Source organism: Elgaria multicarinata, chromosome 19, assembly GCF_023053635.1.
Source record: "Elgaria multicarinata webbii isolate HBS135686 ecotype San Diego chromosome 19, rElgMul1.1.pri, whole genome shotgun sequence".
NCBI lineage: Eukaryota > Metazoa > Chordata > Lepidosauria > Squamata > Anguidae > Elgaria > Elgaria multicarinata.
Window position 1 is genome coordinate 1,817,640 of NC_086189.1, and position 24,531 is coordinate 1,842,170.

Here is a 24,531-nt window from a genome sequence, read left to right on the forward strand (position 1 = left end):
GGATATATAGGCTTTATAGGTGGAATTAGATTCTTTAGGCCTTTTAGAATTTTTTTGATGATTGGAGTGGAGAAGAGGGTTCTGCCCTTGATTTCGCCTCTGTGAGCTGATAGTGCAGCGAGATACAACCTAATGGAAGAGTACTGTAATCCTTTGGAATATAAGTAGTGGAGAAAGAGGAGGACGTCCTTAGGTGAGCAGTGTTCAGGGAGGAAGGAGTTGGCGGAAGCAAAAGCGGAAAAAGATGCCCACTTCCTTGAGTATGAGTTTCTTGTAGAGGGTTTTATGGATGCGGATAGGATTTCTTTGACGTCTGCAGGGAGGTCCGGTGTGGAGGCAGGTGCAGCTAGGCGTTGTGTATCCTCCATGCCGAGAGGTTGAGGGTACGTAGGTCCGGATGATGAATTTGGCCGTGATTGCAAGATAGGAGAGATGGGTAGAGTGGTAGAATGTACGGTTCTTTGTCTGCTATGCGGAGAAGAGAGGAGAACCAAGCTTGTCTGGGCCACCGAGGGGCAATCAGTATGCAATTGGCATTGTCTGTGATGATCTTGGCTATCACCTTGTTGAGCAGGGGAAATGGAGGAAATACATAGAGTAGAGGACCGTGCCAATTGTGGAGGAATGCGTCTCCTAGTGAGGCAGTGCCTACACCTCCTCTGGAGCAGTAATGTTTGCAGGCTGTGTTCTTTTCGGAGGCGAAGAGGTCTATGTCTGGTCGGCCCCAGAGATGGAAGAGGTAATGGGCCATCGAGGTTGAGAGTTTCCATTCGTATTGGGGGCGTATATGACGACTGAGAGAGTCTGCTAGGGTATTGTCCGTACCGGCAATGTGAATTGCGGTGAGGTGGATTCCTCTGGGAATAGTCCAACTGAGTAGCTGCAGGGTAAGGTTGACGAGCTTTGACGAGTGTGTGCCTCCTTGCTTGTTGATGTGCCATAAGACTGTGGTGTTGTCCGTGAGGACTTGAACGTGTCGGTTGGAAAGTTCGGGTTCGAATGCGAGCAGAGCTTTCCTGACAGCTTCGAGTTCTAAAACGTTTATATGGTTTTTTGCCTCCGATCGCGACCAACGATCTTGGATCTGCAGCGGGCCGCAGTGGGCTCCCCAGCCTATGGTGGAAGCGTCTGTGGTTAGGACCCGTGACGGCGTCGTCGGATGGAATGGAACACCGTGAAGGAGATGCCTGGGTATTGTCCACCACTGAATGGATTGTGCTACATGTTTCGGGAGGCTGAGGAAATGTCGCCTGGGATTGCGTGACCCGTCGAAGTGTCGGAGGAACCAAAGCTGTAGGGGGCGCATTCTGAACCTGGCCCATTCAATGACGGCGACGGTCGATGCCATGTATCCTAGTAGGCACTGGATGGAGTGTACTGATGTTCGAGTGGCTGACATCATGACTCGGGCTTTCTTTATCAGTGTACGGGATCGTTCGAGTGGTAGGTAGGCTCTTGCAAGTACGGAGTCGAGACGGGCTCCGATGAAGGTTATTGATTGGGTCGGTTGGAGAACGGACTTTTCGTGGTTTATACACAGTCCGAGGTCGTTGAGTAGGGAGATAGTGGTCGATATGTGATTTTGGAGATGCTGTTTGGAGTCTGATACCAAGAGCCAGTCGTCTAGATATGGATAAACCTCGACGCCTAGGAGGCGGAGATGGGCGCAGACGACTGCCATGCATTTGGTGAACACCCTTGGGGCCTATGGCGAAGCGTAGGAAATGACGGCAGGATTCGTGGATGGAAATATGAAAATAGGCGTCTTTGAGGTCGACGATGGCGAACCAGGCGTTTTCTCTCAAGAGTTGTAGAATTGTGCTCAAGGTTGTCATTTTGAATTTCTGGGGACGTATAAATGAATTTACGTCTCTTAAGTCCAAAATAGGTCTGAGACCTCCGTCTCGCTTCGGAACTGTGAAATACCGGGAGAAAACCCCCCCGGCTGCGAGTTGTTCGGGAATTTTTTCGATAGCTCCCTTGTGCAAAAGTGTCAATGTTTCTTGAAGCAGTACTTCCGACGGTGTTGTATATTTCACAGTGCCGAGGGGAGGGAGAGTCTGGAAGTCTATCCTGTATCCTGTAAGAACGATGTCTAACACCCACGAGTCCGTAGTGATGTTTTCCCACGCGTGAAAGAATGGGGCGAGACGGTCTCGAAAGAGGTGGGATCGAGGGTGTGGCGTGGCGTCAAAAACGACGTTTAGAGAAATTGTCCCCTTTCTTTTGGGATCTAAACTTGTTTTGAGGGGTAGTCGTTTTCCTTTGGAAGGTTTGAGAAGGCTGGAATCTTGGTGTTCTGTCGAAAGACTGCCTCTGCGAGTATGGCTGGTATTGACGTGGCCAGCGACGGGATTTCTGGAATTGTTGTTGTTGCTGTTGCTGTGGGCCGATGCCCATCTTTTTGGCAGTTGTTCTTGCCTTCTGGACATTATCCATCTGTTCATCGGTCTTTGAGTTGAAAAGACCATCCCCATCGAAAGGAAGGCTCTCGATGCGTGACCTGGCTTCTGGAGTGAGACCGGCAGATCTAAGCCAGGCGTGGCGCCGGAGGGCTATTGAGTTTGTCATGAGTTTAGAATAACAGTCGGCTTGGTGCCGGGTAGAGTTGGTCTGAAGCTTAGAAAGTCTGGATGCTTGAGCTTGAAAAGCTCTTGCTAACTCTCTCTGGTCGTCTGGCAAATAGTCACACAGGGAGCCCATCTTGTCCCAGAGAAAAGCCTGGTAACGAGCCATCAGTGCCTGGTAGTTAGTCACTCGAAGACCTAAAGCTGACGCGGAGTACGCACGACGACCCATAAAGTCCAATCTGCGACCTTCTTTATCGACCGGAGAGGAGTGTGTTTTCTGTGACCTAGAATGTGAGGACTCTACGATTATCGAGTTGGGCTTGGGATGCGAAAATAAGAACTCAACGTCCTTAGCCTGAACTCGATACATGGATTCGAGCCTGCGTGATGTGGGCAAGATGAGCGATGGTGATTCCCAAGTCTGTTTTAGTGTTTGCAGTAAGATAGGCGAGAACGGTATTTCGGTTGGCGTCGAGGCTTCCGTATACATATTGTCAAAGAACGGATCGTGAATCTGCTCTTGATGTTGTTGGGCGTCGACGCCTAGAGCAGTGGCCATATAAAGGACTTGTTCGGAAAATGAACCCATGTCCTCCGATGGCGAAGGGCGGTCCTTTGTGCCGACTTCATCCCCAGGAGAGGGTAGCGATGGCTGGAGATTTGAGGATGAAGAATCAGATTGATAACCTTCTTGGGAGGCCTGGTCAGGTTGTAGCACGTGGTATGTATCTTCCTGAGGCTGAGGCGGTAAAGACAGAGACCGAGGAGGTACAGGTGGTGCAGACATATCTCGTGAAGGTGGAAGGCGAGATTGACGCCTATCTGAGTAAGGATCGAAATAAGAGTCCCTGTCATAGTATAGGTAATCCCCCGGATAGCGGTAATCTGAGTATCTATCGCAGTCGCGAGGCGGTGATCGAGATCGGCCTCTGTAGTTATCATAATAGCTCCTCGGATAGTGCTCTCTGTATGGGGGAGAACGGTATCCGGAAGTCGATCTTGGAGAGTGCTGGCGTCGACGGTAGGTTTCTGAGGAGGGCTGAAGTGCAGTCATGACTGCCTGCTCTGAACGCTCTTGGTTTGGAGAGGGGCGCCGAGGAAAAAACTGTGGAGATCCTTGACTGGCTGAGGGAGGTCTAACTAGTGACAAAGCGCTGGAAGTCCTCCTAGGGGGAGGAGGAGGTCTCTGTGGTGATAAGGAGGATTCTCTGATCTCCCCTTCCGACGGCGTCCAGAGAAGTTCGGTGACCGGGCAATCAGGCGGGTTTGAACGTTCTCTAGTTGGCGTCGGGTGTTGTGCTGTCGACAACCCTCGCGTTTGGAGTGGACGCTTCTTTTTCTTTTTAGACTGGGCGTCGGGGGACGACCTTGGCTTCTTTGCCTTTTTTGTGAGCTTCTTTGCAGTCGATATAGTAATAGAGCGCGATGGCTCGTTATGCGCCGTAGATACCGAGGGAGCTGATGTTGTCGAAGCTTTCGGTATCGATACGGGGGATGACGCCATTTGTGAACCCGTAGGGTTAGGCGTGTCTACAGAACGGAGCGTTCTTTTCCACAGCTCGGCTTTCAGGCGATCAGACCTGTGGCGTCTAGTTTGTTTGGAGAAGGCCTGGCAGTGGTGGCAGGTCTCTACCACATGGGCTTCTCCTAGGCAGAGGACACAAAGGGAGTGGCCGTCTGCTGCAGGGAGTTTCGTGCCGCAACGGACACACTTTCGAAATGGGGCCCTGAGGGCCATACAAGGTAGAAAAATAGTTTTTTTAGAGAAGGAAGAAGTATAGGGAAGACGTATAGTCGAAGAAGAATGTATAGTTAAGAAAAATAGCTCAAGACGAGAATAAGATTTTTTTTTTTTTTTAGGGAGGAGAATATAAGAAGTAAGAAGTAAAAAGTTTTGAGAAGGAAAAAACGGAGAAAAAAGCTCAGCTATAAAGGTTTGTGGAATTTACGAGGAGGATCCTTCCGACCAAGCTAGCAGGTAAGCGGTCGCAAAGGAACTGAGGGGAAGGCGGGAGCGAGCGGGGGCATGCGCAATGGACGGTGGGGGAGGGGTTCCCGCCTTCCAAACGGTTTTTTACTCAGCTACTGATCCTTTCCGAAGCTCAGCTCAGCGCAAACGCAGAGCCCATAGTGTGATGCACAGAGACCACGAAAAAGAAGGCTCGGTGCTTGGCCCGTTGTTGTTTTCTTTATTTATTTATTTATTTATCACATTTTTATACCGCCCAATAGCCGAAGCTCTCTGGGCGGTTCACAAAAATTAAAACCACAGTAAAACACCCAACAGTTTAAAACACAATTACGAAATACAGTATAAAAAGCGCAACCAGGATAAAACCACACAGCAAAGTTGATATAGGATTAAAATACAGAGTTAAAACAGTAAAATTTAAATTTAAGTTAAAATTAAGTGTTAAAATACTGAGTGAATAAAAAGGTCTTCAGCTGGCGACGAAAGCAGTACAGTGTAGGCGCCAAGCGGACCTCTCTGGGGAGCTCGTTCCACAACCGGGGTGCCACAGCGGAGAAAGCCCTCCTCCTAGTAGCCACCTGCCTCACTTCCTTTGGCAGGGGCTCACGGAGAAGGCCCCCTGTAGATTATCTTAAGGTCCGGGTAGGTACATATGGGAGGAGGCGTTCCTTCAGATAACCTGGCCCCAAACCGTTTAGGGCTTTAAATGTTAATACCAGCACTTTGAATTGGGCCCGGACCTGGACTGGCAGCCAATGAAGTTGTAAAAGGACTGGCGTAATGTGATCTCGCCGGCCAGTCCCTGTTAATAACCTTGCTGCCCTGTTTTGTACCAGTTGAAGTTTCCGGACCGTTTTCAAAGGCGGCCCCACGTATAACGCATTGCAGTAATCCAAACGAGAGGTTATCAGAGCATGGATAACTGTAGCTAAGCTATCTCTGTCCAGATAAGGGCGCAGCTGGTATATCAGCCTGAGCTGATAAAAGCTCTTTGCCACTGAGTTCACCTGTGCCTCAAGTGACAGTTCTGGATCGAAGAGCACCCCCAAACTACGGACCCGATCCTTTAGGGGGAGTGCAACCCCGTCCAGGACAGGGCAAACATCACCTCGCCGGACAGAAGAACCACCCGCTAACAGTACCTCCGTCTTGTCTGGATTGAGTTTCAGTTTATTAGCCCTCATCCAGTCCATTACCGTGCCCAGGCACTGGTTCAGAACAGCCACTGCCTCACCTGGGTTTGATGAAAAGGAAAGGTAGAGCTGGGTATCATCCGCATATTGATGACACCTCAGTCCACATCTCCGGATAACCTCCCCCAGCGGCTTCATGTATATGTTAAACAGCATAGGGGATAAGATAGAGCCCTGTGGAACCCCATGGCTTAGGTGCCACGGCACAGAGCAATAATCCCCCAGCACCACCTTCTGGAATCGGCCATCCAAGTAGGAGCGGAACCACTGCAACGCAGTACCTCCAACTCCCAGCTCAGACAACCTATCCAGAAGGATACCATGGTCGATGGTATCGAAGGCCGCTGAGAGGTCCAGGAGAACCAACAGGGTCGCACTCCCCCTGTCTCTCTCCCGACAGAGGTCATCCCACAGGGCGACCAAGGCAGTTTCCGTTCCAAAACCAGGCCTGAAGCCCGATTGAAATGGATCTAGATAATCCGTTTCATTCAAGAGTGCCTGGAATTGTCCTGCAACCACCCGCTCAAGCACCTTGCTCAGGAAGGGGATATTAGCCACCGGCCTGTAGTTGTTAACATCTTCCAGGTCCAGATTAGGCTTCTTCAGGAGTGGTCTAATTACCGCCTCTTTTAAAGAGGCCGGCACCACTCCCTCTCTCAAGGAGGCATTTACAACCTCCTGGACCCAGCCGGCGATCCCCTCCTTATTTGATGTAATGAGCCATGAGGGGCAAGGGTCAAGCACACAGGTGGTCGACCGGACTTGGCCAAGCACCTTGTCCACATCCTCGGGCCTCACTAACTGAAACTCATCCAATAAAACTGAACCGGACGGCGCTCTGAACACCTCTACTAGTGGAGCTGCATTAAGTGTGGTGTCCAATTCCTGACGAAGCTGAGCAACTTTATCTTCAAAGTGCCGTGCAAATTTGTCACAGCGTGCTACCGAGGGTTCCACCATCTCTCGCCCTGGCCCAGAGTGTAACAGGCCGCGAACCACCCGGAAAAGCTCCGCCGGACGACACTGAGAAGACGCAATGCTGGTGGAAAAGAACTGCCTCTTTGCCACCCTCACCGCCACAGAGTAGGCTCGATAGTGAGCTCTAACCCGTGTTCGATCAGACCCAGCACGAGTCTTCCTCCACCTGCGTTCTAGCCGTCTCCCCTCTTGCTTCATCGCCCTCAGCTCAGGAGTATACCAAGGAGCTGACCGGGCTCTGCTCAGAGGGAGAGGACGCTTGGGCGCGATCGTGTCAACCGCCCGAGTCATCTCTGCATTCCACAGAGCGACCTGGGCTTCGACAGGAGCACTGGCCATATCAGCAGGAAAATCCCCCAGAGCCCTCTGGAATCCATCGGAGTCCATTAGCCTCCGGGGGCGGACCATTTTAATAGGCCCCCCACCCTTGCAGAGGGGAAAGGCCGCCGAGAGTCTAAACCTCAGTAGGAAGTGATCTGACCATGACAAGGGGGTAGATGTTAGTTCCCCCACTTCCAGATCACCATCCTCCTGCCCAGTCGAGAAAACCAGATCAAGCGTGTGTCCCTTTGCGTGTGTTGGGCCGATGACATGTTGAGACAGCCCCATGGTTGTCATGGCAGCCATGAAGTCCTGAGCCGCTCCAGAGACAGCAGCCTCGGCATGGAAGTTGAGATCCCCCAGAACCACCATCCTGGGGGTTCTCAACACCAGGTCCAAGACAACCTCCGTCAGCTCAGGCAGGGAGACTGTGGGGCAGCGGGGTGGACGGTACACCAGCAGAATCCCTAATCTGTCTCGAGTACCCAACACACAGTACAGACACTCAAGATCAGCACTCGACTGAACAGGAAGGCTAGAGAGGGAGATTGTATTCCTATAGACCACGCCAACCCCCCCTCCCCGGCCCTCGAGTCTGTGCTGGTGCTGCACCGAGTACCCAGGAGGGCAGAGCTGGGTGAGAGCAACCCCTCCCAGTTCCCCCACCCAGGTCTCCGTGATGCATACCAGGTCAGCCCCCTCATCCACAATCAGATCATGGATGAGAGAGATTTTGTTTTGGACTGACCTGGCATTCAGCAGCAGCACCACTAGACCCGGGAGCAAGCTGATAAGGCCGCCAGGAACCATCTGGTTGGGGGAAGGACTAGAAGAGGGGATAGCTGTAAGGAATCTGTCCCCTCTTCTCCTCATCTGGCCTGTTCCTCCCCCAGCACCATACCTCCCCCTACCCGTGACCACAGTTATGCAGGCACCCCCATATTCCCCAGAGCTCCCCAGGCACATATTAAAAATTATTTAAAAATTGATTAAAAGTTTTTTGAAAAATTGCTGTTGGTTGCTGGTTGGCTGGTTGGCTTTATACATGTTGTCCTTGGGTAATCTTTTTCAATCTCATGGTCTCCAATATCATCTGTATGCCAATGATACACAATTATATCTTTCATCTCCAGAACTTTCTCCTGATGTTCACGATCGTATCTCGGCATGTCTTTCAGATATCTCAGCTTGGTTGCTTCATCGTCGTTTGAAACTTAATATGGCAAAGACTGAATTGCTTGTTTTTCCTCCTAAACCTTCTCTTCATCTCTCATTCTCTCTTACTGTCAATGATGTTACACTTACTCCAGTCAAGGAAGCTCATAGTCTTGGCTTTATATTTGACTCCTCGCTCTCCTTTATTCCTCATATTGAGGCAGTAGCTAAATCCTGTTGTTTTTTCCTATTGCCAGGATTGCCAGGATTCGATCATTTTTGTCTGTCTCTTCTGCCAAGACTCTTGTTCATGCATTGGTTATTTCTCGGTTGGACTACTGCAACCTTCTTCTCTCTGGCCTTCCTTCTTCTCACATCAGTCCGTTGGTCTCTGTTCACCACTCTGCTGCTAAGATCATCTTCTTGGCTGGCTGCTCTGACCATGTAACTCCACTTCTGAAATTTCTTCATTGGCTTCCAATTCACTTCATAATCCAATATAAACTTCTCCTGTTGACCTACAAAGCTTTTCACAGCCTAGCTTCTTTCCTCTCTCATCTCACACTATTGCCCCGCTCATGCTCTTCGCTCCTCTGATGCCATGTTTCTTACCTGCCTGAGGGTCTCCACTTCCCTTGCTCGACTTCGTCCATTTTCTTCCGCTACCCCTTACGCCTGGAACACTCTTCCAGAACATTTGCGAACTACAAATTCAATCGCAGTTCTTAAAGCTCAGCTAAAAACTTTTCTTTTTTCTAAAGCTTTTTAAACTTGATTTTGATCTTTTATACTGTTAGTTTTACTCTACCCAGTGCCTGTTTGGTGCATTCTCTTCCCGTTCTTATGGTTTTATTATGATTCTATTAGAATGTAAGCCTATGTGGCAGGGTTTTGCTATTTTATTGTTTTACTCTGTACAGCACCATGTACACTGATGGTGATAATAATAATAATAATAATAATAATAATAATAATAATAATAATAATAATAAATAAATAAATAAATAAAATTGGAGGCAGTAATGGGCTGAATGAGGAAAAACAAACTGAAGCTGAATCCAGACAAAACAGAGGTGCTTGCTGTCAAGGGCTCTGACCTAGGTTTGGAGGTGTGTCAGCCAGTTCTGGATGGGGCTACACTCCCCCTGAAAGACTGTGTTCGCACTTTGGGGGTGCTCCTGGATCCGTTGCTCCAACTGACAGCCCAGATGGATGCGACAGCCAGGAGGGCCTACTATCAGCTTTGGCTGTTGCACCAGCAGCAACCTTTTCTAGAGTTGGAAGACCTAAAGACAGTACTGCACGCACTGGTAACCTCAAGGCTTGACTTCTGAAATGCGCTGTACAAAGGGCTACCATTGTATCTAGTTTGCAAACTTCAACTAGTTCAAAACTAGTTCAAACTTCAACTAGCCAGGTTGGTCACCAGTACATCTAGGGGTGAGCACATTACCCCAACATTAAAATCACTGCCAATTAGTTTCTAGGCAAAGTACAAAGTGTTGGTCGTTACCTTTAAAACCCTACATGGTTTGGGTCCAGGTTACTTGCGGGACCGCCTTCTCCATACAGTCCACCCCTCACACTCAGGTCCTATGCGGAGAACTTACTTCAGTCAGCCAAAACTAGGCTGACATCAGTTTCCCAGAGGACCTTTTCTTCTGTTGCCCCTGGATTGTGGAATGGCCTGCTGGAGGAGATTTGTACAATTAACTTTCTCTGTGATTTTAAGACATTCCCTTAGTGCTCTAACAGTCAGGAAGTTTTTCCTGATGTCCAGACGGAATCTGGCTTCCTGTAACTTGAGCCCGTTATTCTGTGTCCTGCACTCTGGGAGGATCGAGAAGAGATCCTGGCCCTCCTCTGTGTGACAACCTTTTAAGTATTTGAAGAGTGCTCTCATGTCTCCCCTCAATCTTCTCTTCTCCAGGCTAAACATGCCCAGTTCTTTCAGTCTCTCTTCATAGGGCTTTGTTTCCAGACCCCTGATCATCCTGGTTGCCCCCCTCTGAACACGCTCCAGCTTTCTTTCATCCTTCTTGAATTGTGGAGCCCAGAACTGGATGCAATACTCTAGATGAGGCCTAACCAGGGCCGAATAGAGTGGAACCAGTACCTCACGTGATTTAGAAGCTATACTTCTATTAATGCAGCCCAAAATAGCATTTGCCTTTCTTACAGCCATATTGCACTGTTGGCTCATATTCAGCTTGTGATCTACAACAATTCCAAGATCCTTCTTGGAGTATTGCTGAGCCAAGTATCCCCCATCTTGTAACTCTGGTTTCTTTTTCCTAGATGTAGAACTTGACATTTATCCCTATTAAATTTCATTCTGTTGCTTTCAGCCCAGCACTCCAGCCTATCAAGATCACTTTGAAGTTTGTTTCTGTCTTCCAGGGTATTAGCTATCTCACCCAATTTTGTGTCATCTGCCAATTTGATCAGCGTTCCCTGCACCTCCTTGTCCAAATCATTAATAAAAATGTTGACGAGCACTGGGCCCAGGACCGAGCCCTGTGTTACCCCACTTGTTACCTCCCCCCCAGTTTGAGGAGGTTCCATTGATAAGTACTCTTTGAGTCCGATTCTGTAGCCGACAGTGAATCCACCTAATAGTTATTCCATCTAGCCCATCTTGTCTGTGTCAAGCTGTGTAAATGTTTCCCTTGCATTTGCAGGATCAGCAAAAAGCGTTTGCTAAAGAGGCAGGCTAGATAATGTGATTTATTTAACCGCACATTTAATACGCAAGTGTAATTTCCCTCCAAGGACTATTTCAGATGAAACAGTCTGTTGAGATTGTGGGAAAGAGCCAGAGAGGGAGGGGAAAGCCACATGTGGCCGCAGCAGGCGTGGCAGAGGGTGGAGGGAGATGCAAACGTACAGCCCTCTCTCTTCTGTAGGAATCATTGCAAAAGGGCAGGGTAAAAGGCTCCTCCTCCTCTTTTGATGACCTTGTGGAAGAACTTGGCCCCAAGCCAGAGAATGTTAGCCACACCCTAGCCCTGTTTAAATCCATGGGGCTTAAGTGGGTCACAGCCAAGCTTTCATTGATTTTCAAGTTTGACCTACTTTGTTTGCATTGGGCTGAACAATGCCAAAGTAGGCACCTTTCTTTATCGGCATGATTTGTACAGGCCCAATCAAGGATTTTTTGGTTGGAGATGAGAGATGTGTCTCTACTTGACAGGATGCAGAAATTAGGTTTGGAACCACTCATGAACATATGAAGTTGCTTTTCTCAGGCTGGCAGCAGAGAGAGGGAGGTCTTCCCCCGCTCCTGCTACCTGATTTATTTTTTTTTAAAAAAAAATTACTGGAGAAAAATTCTCAAATTTTTCAAACCAAAAGGGCCTTTGCTGCCCTTGCTACCCAAGGTCCTTTTAAATGGAAAAAAGTGTTGAACCTGAATTCCTGTTCCATCATCTGCTCCAGGCAAGGGCATGATGTGAGGCAACGGAAGGGAGAAGGCCCAAGGCAGAGAAGATTCAGGACCATGGCCAGTGCTGCTGGCACCAGCCTGGGACTTTGGTCCAGTTTCAGGACAGTGGAGAGTGCTCCTGCAGCTGGGGTACAGTCAATTCACTCCAGCGCTGACCAGGAGTAACTGACAGGATTTATCTTCATAGACAAGCCTGTAGACTCTTTCTCAAAGTTCCAAGCCCTCAATCTGGCTGCCAAAGGCCCAGTGCCCTCTTCTGAAGGTTGAGATTGCTTAAACATTCTGAAATTATTGTGTTTGCTTACCATTCGTAAGCCAAGCCTTTCCCAGCTACATTAAAGCTCAGTAGCATTTCCTTCAGATCAGATTTCCCTACAAACAGGAAGAGATTTAGAAATTTCCCTAAACTTCCTTACAAACAGGATCAGATGTTGTACACCAGTCTTCCTCTGCCGCCAGTTCTTCCTTCTTCTTTTGGCTTCTAGTATGATTTTGTGGATTCAGGGGCCACAAAATATGTTATGTATAACTCTGTTTGCTCATAAAACTATCATGTTTGGTATAGTCAATTTAAATGTATAGCTTATTCATACAATAATTACACATTTAATAATACTTAAATTTATTTTTTAAATATAGTGTTGATTTTATGAGCAAATCAAGTAATAGACAATATAATTTGTGATTTTAGAATGTAAGCCATATTTCAGGGTGTTTTGTATTCTGTTTTATTTTGTTCTGTACAGCACCATGAAAGCTGATGGCACTATATAAATAAATATTAATAATAATAATTTTAGGAACATAAAAGCTGTTTTATGTTCCTAAAGCAGCCCTCCCCAAACTGGTGCCCATCAGATTTTTGGAGTACAATGCTTAGCATTCCTGACCATGCTGTTTGAGGCTGAGGGGAGATGAAGTCCAAAATATCTGGAGTAAAGTTACTTTAGTTCTGTACTGCGTGCTTTGCTTAATTTTCCGTTTTTCAGCTCCCCCCATTCCCCAACCCCCTGTTTCTCATAGCTTCAAAATGTCCGCAAATTTTACATCTCTACTCACACCCCCATTCACCGCATGGATAACTTCACCCAGTGCCGCTCCTATTATCCCACGACTGCTCAGAAGGGACGTTGGTGTTAGCCAAGCTGCCTGAAATCCCTTTAGCTTTTTTTCACTTTCTGCCTCTTAAAGGACATGGAAGAGTGCTTTAGGAAAAGGGCAATGGGACTGTGGGGTAATTTCACTTCCAAGCAGGCTGATGGTTTTCCCTCTGGGTGTGGCTTTTCCAGGGGCGTCTGAAAGCATTTCACTGGCTTGGAACACACACACACACACACACACACACACACACACACACACACACACACCCGCCACCTGCCTGTTACTTAGGCAATAACTGGTGTGTTCTGATGTGGAAGGGAAAAGACTGCAATGCGGTTCTGGGGGGTGGGGAAGAGATGATGAGGAAGAGTGGGGAAGCCTTTAAGGAGAGGAGGGACATGAGGTGGTGCCAGAGATCAAGACCACCTGGGCCCCAAGAGGCCCCTTCCTCCCAGCACTTGAATGGCAGGGGAGCCAGAGCAGCCCCCCACCTTACGTTTTGGAGGGGTCTCCTCAGCTACATTTTAGAAAGTATCAGAGCGGGGTGGGGGATGACTTGGCTAAAAGTGGGGGGTGTATCTGGGTGGGGTTCTAGGTCTCCTTAATCCAAGCACTACCTCCCTCTACACCTTCTGCTCCCTCCTTAGTCTATATTCGGGGGCTGCTGTGGCTGTGCATAGCAACTCTGCACATACACAGTGGCTTTTTCTGTACAGTGTACAGTCTGGGGCTCCATCCTGGCATGGAAAAGAGGTTTCGGGCCTCAAATTAAGCCTTGCAGAAAAGGACCCGCAGCAGCAGCCCCCTCCCCCACCAAAGAAGAAGACCACCACCCTTTGGCCTTCCCTTGTCGTCTCTCCATAGGGGCTTTGTCCTGGAGGGAAATGCCTAAGCCGGTGCCACAGGGCGGGGGAGGGCATTCTGCATGGGCATAGGCACACGTATCTGGGACTCCCCGAGGGCGTCGAGGGGAAGCCTGATCACGACCTTCTCGTGGCCGAAGCGGAACCCGGGGGCCCTTGGGCAGGCATAGTGGAGCGAAGAGGGCTTTGCAGCCCCTCTCAAACCTCCCCGTTGTCTTTGTGAATGACGGGGGTGCGCGAGGGCATGGCGACATGTTCGCGTGCCAGTTGTGTGTGTGCATGCTTGAGGGCGATCGCAGCCTGAAGGCGCGTGGGGCAATTCTGAAGGGCTCTCCAGAGGGTCCCTCAGCGGCCTCTGGATGGGGCCCCCAGGGCATGTGGGATGCAGTGCGCGCGCACGCCAGAGCAGGCGCCCAAAGCCCTTGCCGCCGCCGCAGTGCTCTGGCGTGGCTTTCCCTGCACAAAGGCGCCTGCAGCCCATCTGCCGCGTCGTTCCCAAACGCACACTCACACGCGCGCCTGCCGTGGCACCCGCATCCAGCTCGATGGGCTGCTGCCCCCGTGGTGCAGAAATTGTCCACGCGCACCCGTGCAGCAAAGGAGGCTTGGGGCCAACAGACACATGTCACGAGGGAGGGGGGATGAGGGTCCTGTACCAACCTCTACTCTCGCCCCAGCCCGGGGACTTTACCCGATCAATTAGAGGTGGGGTGGGAGAGGGTCTGTCGGAACTTGGGAGATGGTGGTCTGTCGGAGATGGTGGGTGGGTGCCGGGCTTCAAGGGTGCGGGCGATGGAAAAGGACGGGCTGGGGTGGGGAGAGCTGTGGGTGCTTTCGTGGCTGGCAGTCTTTGCGGCCGGGGAGGGGCTTTTGGCTGGCATTGGCCCCCCGCGAGCAAAACTGGACCAGGTCTTTGGTCCAGCACAGGCAAGCAAGCCTGGGACCAGGACCCCAGCCCAGGCAGAGCAAGAGAGCTCTCAAGAAAGCCAGCAGCGAGGCAGGCAAACAAGGAAGGAAAAGTGGACGGAGGGAGGCGAGAGCAATCCAAGCAGAGATGGCCCGGAGAGGACGGACAGGCTGCCTCGTGGGAGAAAAGATGGGCTGAGGGAGGCTCGGCGAGGTGCTGCGTGTGCGCAGAGAGCTGTCTGGAGGATGGGGTGGAGATGGAGAGACCGAGATGGAGAGACGGGGGAACACATGCGGAAGATGCAGGGGGCAGGCAGGGCAGCCTTGCGGGTGACAGAGGGGCGCGGGAGGGACGGGGCAGGCGGTTCAGGCAGAGGTGGCTGCATGGCTGCGGGGGCAGCCTGCCCCAGGGTCCCAGAGGCAGGGGCGAGCCAGCCAGCGCCGATAGCCAGGCACACAGAGCTGCGAGGGGGACGCAGGGTACCTGGCTGGAGATGAGGTCCTCGCAGACGGACAGGGCCATCTGGATGGCGTTGGGTTTGTGCGTGACGGAAGTGGCGTTGAGCTGGATCTTCCAGGTGCCGTGGCGCTTGTTGGCCTGGTTGATGGCCTCGCGGAAGACCTGTTCATGTTTCTTGGTGCTCAGCACCGCGCCGATGTTGACGATCTTGGGCTCGCAGCCGGCGCGGGCGAACGAGAAGGACACCAGCACGGCAAGCAGCAGCAGCCGCATGGCGCTCATGGGACGGCGACGCGGGCCGTCCCGCCGCCTCCCTCCGGCATGGCCCGCCGCCCGGCCGCAGCGCTGTCCTCGGTGCTGAAGTCCACACGGCGGTCGCCGCCGTCAGCAGCAGCCAGCAGCGGCCCCCTGCAAGACAGACGAGAGACGGGCGAGCCGCGCGCACCACCGGCCAGCAGCCCAGCCAGCCTGCCAATGCGGCGGCGGCGCGGCGGCTTCGTCTTGGGGCGGGGGCGGCGGAGCTTAGGGTGAGGGGGGCCCTGGGGTGGGCGAGCGAGCGAGCGAGCGAGGGAGGGGCGCCGAAAAGCCAGTCCCAGCCAAGCCTCCTAGCTCAAGAGAGATCACCCCCAAGCAGGGACTCCGGAGAGATCAGCCCCACTTCTGGAATGCCCCCCCCCACGCCAATCACATACCTAGAATGCATGGAAAGGGGAACAGAGCTGGCAAAGAAGTAGACAGCTATGAGGTCACCTTTCTGGGCGCTGATGGCTGGGGGACACCAGCCCTCACCCAATCACCCAGGCAAGACCCCTCCTCAGGAGGAGAGAATCTAATCCCCCGCCTGCCTGCTCCCAGATCAGATCAGATTTCTCTCTCCTTCTCTCCCTCTTCCAAGGATGCTTCCCCAGTTCTCAGCCAGCCAGCCAGCCAGCCCACCCAGCAGCAACGCTGGCAGGTGATCCTTTTTTGGTGGAGGGAGGAGGAGATACTGCAGCTAGGTTGGGGATCCAGCCCAGAGGATGGAGGGATCGAGGAGGAGGAAAGAGAAGAAGAGGATGGAGAAAGAGAAAGGAGAGAGGGATGCTGGGTGGATGGATGGACCAAGAGGGAGCCAGGAAAGCTGAAGAAGATGGCTAGCTGGAGAGAAAGGCAGGGTGGGTGGACAACAAGATGGATAGATACAGTCTGGAGACTGCACCAGGAGAGAACAGAAAGCAGATGGGGAGGGGGGATAAAATAGGAGAGGAGAGATGTCCCTTCCTGTGGTACAGTGGGCAGAACAGGGGGATCTTTTGCCAGAGTGGAACAAAGGTGGGGGAAGGACATGCATGGGTTAGTCAAGATTTCCTGCCTTCAGAGCGGCATCTTTGGCAGCAGGGTTCCCTTCTGCACCAGCCCCTTTCATGAAGTCTCCTGTCATCCTCAACAGCAAGCAAGTCCCATTGTCAGCCAGTCAGGCATTTATTTGCAAGCCCAAAGCCATTAATAGTTAAGATCTGTACAATATTACAAAATGTATAACCGAAATAAAACAGTGTAGAAATTAAACAAAAAAGAGAGCTTAGTGCATCTGAATTAAAATAAACCTAGGCCTTTATCCCAAAGAATCATAGTTACCATTATGTGCAATAAAAAGAACAACTTTTTGAATCACTGGACTGTCTTGATCAAGCAGCAGGTAGCCTGAATTTCTTAAGGCACATTAAGGTAGCATCCCAGATATACATAAGAAGAGCTCTGCTGGATCAGACCAAGGGTCCATCTAGTCCAGCATTTCGTTCACACAGTGGCCAACCAGCTGTTGACCAGGGGCCCACAAGCAGGACACGGGTGCAACAACAACCTCCTGCCCATGTTCCCCAGCAACTGGAGTAGTGTCTCTTATACTGAAGGTAGTACACATTGTTCTCAAAGAATTTTGAATGCGGAAATGTGGAAACCATATAGACACAGACATAGAATTTTGAATATGGTAATGCCTATACCATATACCATAGACATAGACGGTGTCTCAGATCTTCAGTTTCTGGGGGTTCATAATCAGTCATAAGGGATCTGATGGCATCTCCCATCATGGTCTGAAATTGTGAAGCTGTAAAAGCTTGTCTATACCACAGACAAGGTAGATCTTGTGGTAGAAAGATCTACCACAGCTCTCAAATGGTTACATTTATAAAGTCCATAAAAATGAAAAAGTAGATGATAAAATGGCCTGCTGAACCAACATAAGGTTTTGATCAAAAATCCATTTCTGTAGCTCTCCATTTCTGAGGAACAAAGAGGTCCTCAGAAATGGAGTATTATTAGGAAAAGATCATTAAATTTAGAGACCCATGCAAGACTAAAGGCTAATAAAACATATTATTATTATTATTATTATTATTATTATTATTATTATTATTATTTATTTATTTATATAGCACCATCAATGTACATGGTGCTGTACAGCGTAAAACAGTAAATAGCAAGACCCTGCCGCATAGGCTTACATTCTACTAAATTTCTACATTCTACATATCTGAGATATATAAAAAAATTATCAGGTGAATTTTTGAACTTTCTCAAAGTAATGAGTAATACCATCATGCACTCAAGCTCTAATTGAGGGAAGACTCACTTCCGTGCAGACCAGTGCTGTTAGGGTGTCTGAAGGTAATGCCAGTGTTTTCCAAGGGAAAGAATATTGAATTGTTTCCAATTTGGTAACTTAAAACCATCCCAACTACATATTAAAAATTTTTATAAGATAGTGTTTTAACAATCAATCCACATGTGCCCCCTTTTTACAGTAGAACTTCAAAATATGACCTGCAGTACATAGGGCCATAGATCTAACAACACCTATTTGGGCATTCCAGGTGAGTGTCTCCAAAAAAAGTATCTCAAGATATTTAAATTCTTTACATTTGCTATTTGATGGACACTAACTGAGTTTGCAGATGGGCACTAGTGGATATTGCTGAGGTTGCTTCCCAAAAAAATTTTTAGAATAACATTTTTATATTTTTTCTTCAAGACAATACTTATTAAGCCTTGAGAAAAGTCTTAATCCTAAACAGGTTAAGGACACTAATACCAGGTCATCAGCACACAGGAGAACAGGAATCTTATGGGTACCAATTGAGGTAGAGAGAAATTCTGAGGTAGTTAAATTAGGTACTAGATTGTTTAGATAACATTTGAAAAGAAAAGGCCCCAAAGACTCCTTGGTTAATTGTAATACCCTATTTCTTCGATTGTAAGACACACTTTTCCCTCCATAAAAACATATCTAAAAATGGGGTGCGTCTTAGAATTGCAGGTTTGTCTTAGGGTTTTTTTTTCTGTTGGTGGTACTGAAATTAGTGTGCATCTTACAGTCGATGGCGTCTTACAATCGAAGAAATATGGTAGGTCCAGTCAAAGAAACTGAAATCCCTGCTCTTACTGTTGATCCCTGCTCTGTGTGGAACTCTTGAAGCAAAACCCACAAACATTCCAAATCATACTAGCTATAAATTGGCTAGAGACTGTGTTAACAATAATAAGAGTAATCTTAAGTTGCATCACCATACATTGAAAAGGATTTATATTAAAGATAGAATCCACCATAACTCACACACCCCAAGCCAAAATACATTTTACACATGGCAGCAGAGACTTATCATAGAATAGCAGAGTTGGAAGGGGCCTACAAGGCCATCAAGTCCAACCCCCTGCTCAATGCAGGAATCCACCCTAAAGCATCCCTGACAGATGGTTGTCCAGCTGCCTCTTGAATGCCTCTAGTGTGGGAGAGCCCACAACCTCCCTAGGTAACTGATTCCACCGTCACACTGCTCTAACAGTCAGGAAGTTTTTCCTGATGTCCAGCCGGAATCTGGCTTCCTTTAACTTGAGCCCGTTATTCCGTGTCCTGCACTCTGGGAGGATCGAGAAGAGGTCCTGGCCCTCCTCTGTGTGACAACCTTTTAAGTATTTGAAGAGTGCTCTCATGTCTCCCCTCAATCTTCTCTTCTCCAGGCTAAACATGCCCAGTTCTTTCAGTCTCTCTTCATAGGGTGAAGAGACTTCAATGCATTCCTGTAACCCCTATTTATTCAGACACACAACCCCATGAAAAGACTTTTAAATGAATTAATTGGGAATAGATTTTGTTAAAATGAATGGATAATTGGGAATAGATTTTGTTTAAAACGAGGGAAATGATTCCCAACTCACCCAGAAATGCACAAATGAGATCAGCAATCACCACCAGCAACAAACATTAAAAAAAAACAGTAGTAAGATCATACCAGGATGGTGATGATGATGATGATGATGATGAAGAAGAAGAAACTGCCTGAACAACTCCTGCCGAACACAATGAGCCTGGAGGAGTCAGCACATGCTGCTGCTGCTGCCGCCGCCGCCGCCCCTGCCAAGCACTCCATGGGGCTTGCTCAGGCAGGCTGAACCCTGCGCCACCACCCAAACCACCCCGAAGCACACCTGGGACCAGGAAAGCCCTGGTGGCCTCCCGAGACACCTTGACCCTGATCGGCGCTCAAGCAGAAATCTTCACCAGAAGAAAGGCGACAGTGCAGAGAACTTACGGTTGTCTCCCCATCCTCCTCGCTGCCGCAGCTCCTTTGTATACCTGTACGGGCCCTCCTGCAACTGGGCCGATTGCTTGGAAATGAGACGGGGAAGCAGCCACCCCTAGGGCTGACCAACCACCCAGCTGGATGGAAGGGAAGCCGGGCGCCGCCAGCGTTGGAAGCCCTGGCTGCCTCTTCGCCACAGCGGCAGCGCCTTCACGCAGCACGTGCTGCAGCTGCATTGGCCCAGCCCAGCCTCGGCTGCTCTGCTAGGAATGAGACACTTAACCCTTTAAGGCACAGATTGGAGCAGTGAGTGGATGGAGGGGCCGATTCCCTGATAGATTGACCCCCCATTTCCTGCTGCTCCAGAGTGGCTTCGTTTTGGAGGTCTCTGGAATTTTCAAGGTCAGGCTATTTAAACTACAATAGACTGGTATTTATTTATTTTTTAAAAATTGCTCCACCCTGTTTGCTTTCGACCACAGCCACATTTGGAATGCAGCCCCCGGAGCTTCTCTGAAAAGGAATCCAGCCCCCCCAACACACCCACCAGGCAGAGATCCCCACCCCACCCCTGACATATAGAGCAAGACCTCCTTCAACTCAGTGTCTCTGGCAGAGGCATTGATTCTGTTTAGATATTCACTGTAGGGTTAGCATGCTTATGTCCAGATCATTTAAGGCCAGCCTTGTTGTTATTTAAGTGAAATGTAATATTTACAGTTATTTTTAAATTGAAACCTGATTTTAATTTAAAAAATCAGATTTTAAAACATTAAAACTTATTTTAAAAATATATTCATTTTAAATCACTGGTTTTTAAAACCCAGCCTGGTGCAGACTGCATTTCAGTTCTCACCCCTGAGCATCTAGCCAAGGGGCAGCAGTGTATCTGGGAGCCTGGCACAGAGCCACCGGGTGTAACGGGCTGAGCTGTCTCCATGCTGGAAGCGTTGCCCCACTTTGCACATAGAATCTGGTGCTTTTATCCAAATGTAGATAAATCCCTTGATAAGTTGTTGAAAGAGAACTGAAACAAAGTTGCTTTCCTGAGCGAGATCTCCCCTGTGGATTTGGATACCAAATGTTTTCCCAGTGCTCGAATATTTGCAGAATATCAGTATCATTAGATGATATTGCATTTTGATATTTGGTTACAATATTGATTTCACCATTTGATATCTGATATGCAATTTCAGTATTTGATTTTGATGTTCACTTAGAGAACTGGTTTCAATCAATCTGAAAGTGGCTATTAATTATTATGTGACTGTGTTATTTTTGATTTAGAGATTAGACAGCATTGGACACATAGCCGGTGGTGCCCATAACAAAAGAGGTGTGCAGCTTGAAGCTGGCTGTTTGCCCCAAACCTGCCTGCACTACTGCTACCTAGTGTGTGTGTGTGTGTGTGTGTGCGCACACGCACGCAATGATTTCTGAAGAGTGGAAAAAGAAAGGGGTGGCCTTTTTGCTACCCACCTCAAAAAACAAACAAACTTTACAAACCTTATCTAGAAGAGGCCTCACCTCTCCTGCAACAGCCTATAAGCTGTTAGGGGTTCAACCATTTCTCTCTTTTCTTCACTGGAGACCCTCAGTGTCACAGAGTGTGCTTAAGTCTCCTCATGCTGTTTTCTTCTTCTAATTCAAGAATTATATCTGATGGCAGTTGGCAACATTGTCATCAAAATCAGGTATGGCAGGGTGTCAAATATTTGGTGATCATTTGGCAAACATTTGAAAATATTCAACATCAAAATTTGCCGAGGACTTAAACATTTGTTTTGCTGGGGGAAGATTTGATTTGGTTCTATTATGTGCTTCACCTCCCTCCCTGTATGTTTATTTCTCTGTTTGGGAGACAAGCTGGGCATTGCAGCACTTTTCTCTTGAAAGCTTTCATCACCAGCAGTAAATTAAAAGGTTTTGTAGATGAAGCACAGAGAAAGGAAGGTCTTCTAAATTCCTGACAAATGCTGCTAAGCGGCTGGTGGGTGGACTTCTATAAATACCTTTTGCCCATCCCAAATTTTGACAGAACCCACACCATTCCCCTTGCTTGAAACAAAAGAACTGCAGGGGATTATCCCCCCTCCCCCTCCCAGAATCTATCCATGCAAATTTGACCTGCTGACGTCTTTTAAAAGTGCATGTCACTATGGCAACAGTGCAGTGTCCCACATTCTCCAAATGCGCTGTGAGAACAAAAAATGAAAGTGAAAAAAGCTGACAAAACCCTGGAGGGCCTTCTCTGCTCAGCAGCAAGCCAGGCTGTCCAAAGCCAGAGAGCCACAGGGCAAGAAGCAGCCGCAGAACAGAGCCAGGCAGCTGTGATGAGGTTCACAAGTTAAAAAATCAATCTGGCTCTTCTAGGAAGCCCAAGACCTGGGTGCTCTTGCACAGATCGTGGAAAACCCAATGGCACCCTCCCAGCCTAGATTCAGAGTGAAAAGCAACATGCCAGTGAAAAGCAACACAATGCCCCCCACCACAATACACCCACACAGAGTGCATACTCCTTTTCATCCTTCCCCTCACCCATACGGATTGGCATATGTTCTGTGGCTCTTACAGAAGGATGACTGGTCGACATTCTGAATTTGCTCTAGTTTGGTCTTCATTTGCAAAACAGGGAGAGCCCAGGTCCTGTCCACCCTCCCTGCTGACAATTGCCCCTCTTGCATCCCCTAGCAGGCATCCTTCTAGTGAACGTTTGGATGAGGGCCAATAAACTGAGGTGTGGGGGTGGGGTGTCTGGTCATGTGGCATTCAATTTGTTCTGGGTGGGGCTGCACTCCTCGCTAAGCAGATTCACAGTTTGGGTGCTCTTAGATCCATGATTGTGACTAGCTCAGGTGGCCTTGGTGGCTTGGAGCCAGCTTAGGCTGAGATAGCCTTGCAACAGTTATTCACACTCTGGCCACCTCTCATTTGGATCATTGCAACATGTGATATGTGGGACTGCCTTTGAAAATGATCTGGAAACTTGGGATAGTACAAAATGCAGTAGCTAGACTGCTAACCGGGACTGGCCAATAGGTTCAGGAGTACGTCAATACTCCTGCATCTGCACTGACTGTCAGTCTGTTTCCAGGCCCAAATCAAAATGCCTTCAAAGCCCTAAACAGCTTGGGGCCTGGTTGCCTGGAGGAGGGTCTCCTCCCATGTATGCCTCCCTAGACACTAGGATCATCTGGGGGGATCTACACTACTGCTTTAAAGCACTTTATAACAGTTTTGACAACTGTTGGGGCCCAGGACACACTGCATATACAGGTTTCAAAACGTTTTCAAAGCGCTTTAAAAGCAGTAGTGTAGATCCCCCCCAGCTCCTCCAGGTGCCCCCACCAAATGGGGAATAATGGGCTCAAGTTAAAGGAAGCCAGATTCCGGCTGGACATCAGGAAAAACTTCCTGACTGTTAGAGCAGTGCGACGGTGGAATCAGCTACCTAGGGAGGTTGTGGGCTCTCCCACACTAGAGGCCTTCAAGAGGCAGCTGGACAACCATCTGTCAGGGGTGCTTTAGGGTGGATTCCTGCATTGAGCAGGGGGTTGGACTCGATGGCCTTGTAGGCCCCTTCCAACTCTGCTATTCTATGATTCTATGATTCTATGAAATGAGTTGAAGCAGGTAGGGCTCGCAATAGGGCCTCTTCAGTGGAGGCTCCTGGGTTGTAGAACACTCCCCCAGAAAGCCTCGCTGAGGGCCTACATTGTGAACTATCAGCACAAGGGGAAGGTTTTTTTATTATTATTCTCCCAGGTTTTAAAAAAACTGTTTTAAGTACTTTTAGTTCTTTATCCTGATGCTGGTTCTAAGTGTGCTTGTTGGAATAGTTTACTCTTTGCTGGTGGTTTTATCTTGGTTGCTTTTTATACTGTATTTTGTATTTGTGTTTTTAAACTGTTGGTTGTTTTATTATGGTTTTAATTTTTATGAACCACCCAGAGAGCTTCGGCTATTGGGCGGTATAAAAATGTAATAAATAAATAAATAAAATCCCACACTGTTTTTATTCCTTGTTTGAATGCTTGTATTTTATATTTTCGATATGTTTTACACCACCCAGAGAAATTTGCTTATTAAAAGTATGAGAAGGAGAGAGAGAAGTGGGTGGGGACTGACCCTCCTCCTCACTACTCATAACCTCATAACGTTCCCTCCTTCCACTGCTTTGAAACTGGTAGGTGTGCATTCCAGCAAAATATGAGCAGGCACGCTGCAGCTCTGGGGGCATTTTCTCATTTTGCACTGGGAAGATGCTAGGTTCTTCTTTGTGGTCTCTGTGCGTCACACATATGGGCTTTGCGCCTGTGCGGAGCCTCAATCCGGGAACCTTCCAAAGCTAAAGTCGTTTTGACGGGACCCCCTCCCACCGTCTCACGGTGCATGTCTATGCAGGGTTCCCGCCTATTCCCCTCAGTTTCTTTTCGACCGCAGTCCTAGGTGCCTCAGGGGAATCTTTCGCTCACTTCCGAGCAAATTTTTCAAGAAAATAGAGCTGTTTTTCTTCTTTATCTTCCATCTCTGTAGTAACATAGTTTGTTTAAAAACATCCAGGAGACAGCAGCAAGGGTGGTCAGTGCACAAGATGAGCACAACCAGGCAAGCCAGCTTGGAAGAGCCTGGAGATGGAAAGACATGGGATCCGGGAGGTGGGAAGGGAGCACCTTCAGCCACTGCCGTTCATCTCAGGCGGGTCCACTGCCGCACTTAGGGCACTCTGTGCATGCTCAGAATCACTCTCACTTTCCCGACTTCTTCACAAAGGCTGGAGTTGCAAACGGACTGCGGGACTTGAGAAGACGGGGGCGGGGCGCGGGGCGCGGGGCACTCTGCCCTTGTCCCGCCGCGCACTCGAGGCTGCCCCGCGGAAGGGCGCGGAAAGCGTGCTCCGCTGCGATCCGCCAGAGGCGCCGCCCCGCCCCCCGCCCGCACCGCCTATAACAGCGGCCCCCGTAGCGGCCGGGGAGAGGCAGGCAGGCCAGCCACGAGCGCG

The 24,531-nt window shown here is 49.0% G+C and overlaps 1 protein-coding gene across 9 annotated transcripts in view; it reads right to left on the reverse strand.

The window, feature by feature from the left end:
- GRIN1 (glutamate ionotropic receptor NMDA type subunit 1) overlaps nucleotides 1-15,246 on the reverse strand; it is an 89,136-nt gene extending 73,890 nt beyond the window's left edge. For all 9 annotated transcript variants that reach the window (XM_063144448.1, XM_063144442.1, XM_063144443.1 and 6 more), the window contains exon 1: nucleotides 14,989-15,246. In XM_063144448.1, coding sequence (XP_063000518.1) covers nucleotides 14,989-15,246 — 258 coding nt within the window. The remainder of the gene's footprint in view (nucleotides 1-14,988) is intronic.
- Nucleotides 15,247-24,531: the final 9,285 nt, after the last annotated feature.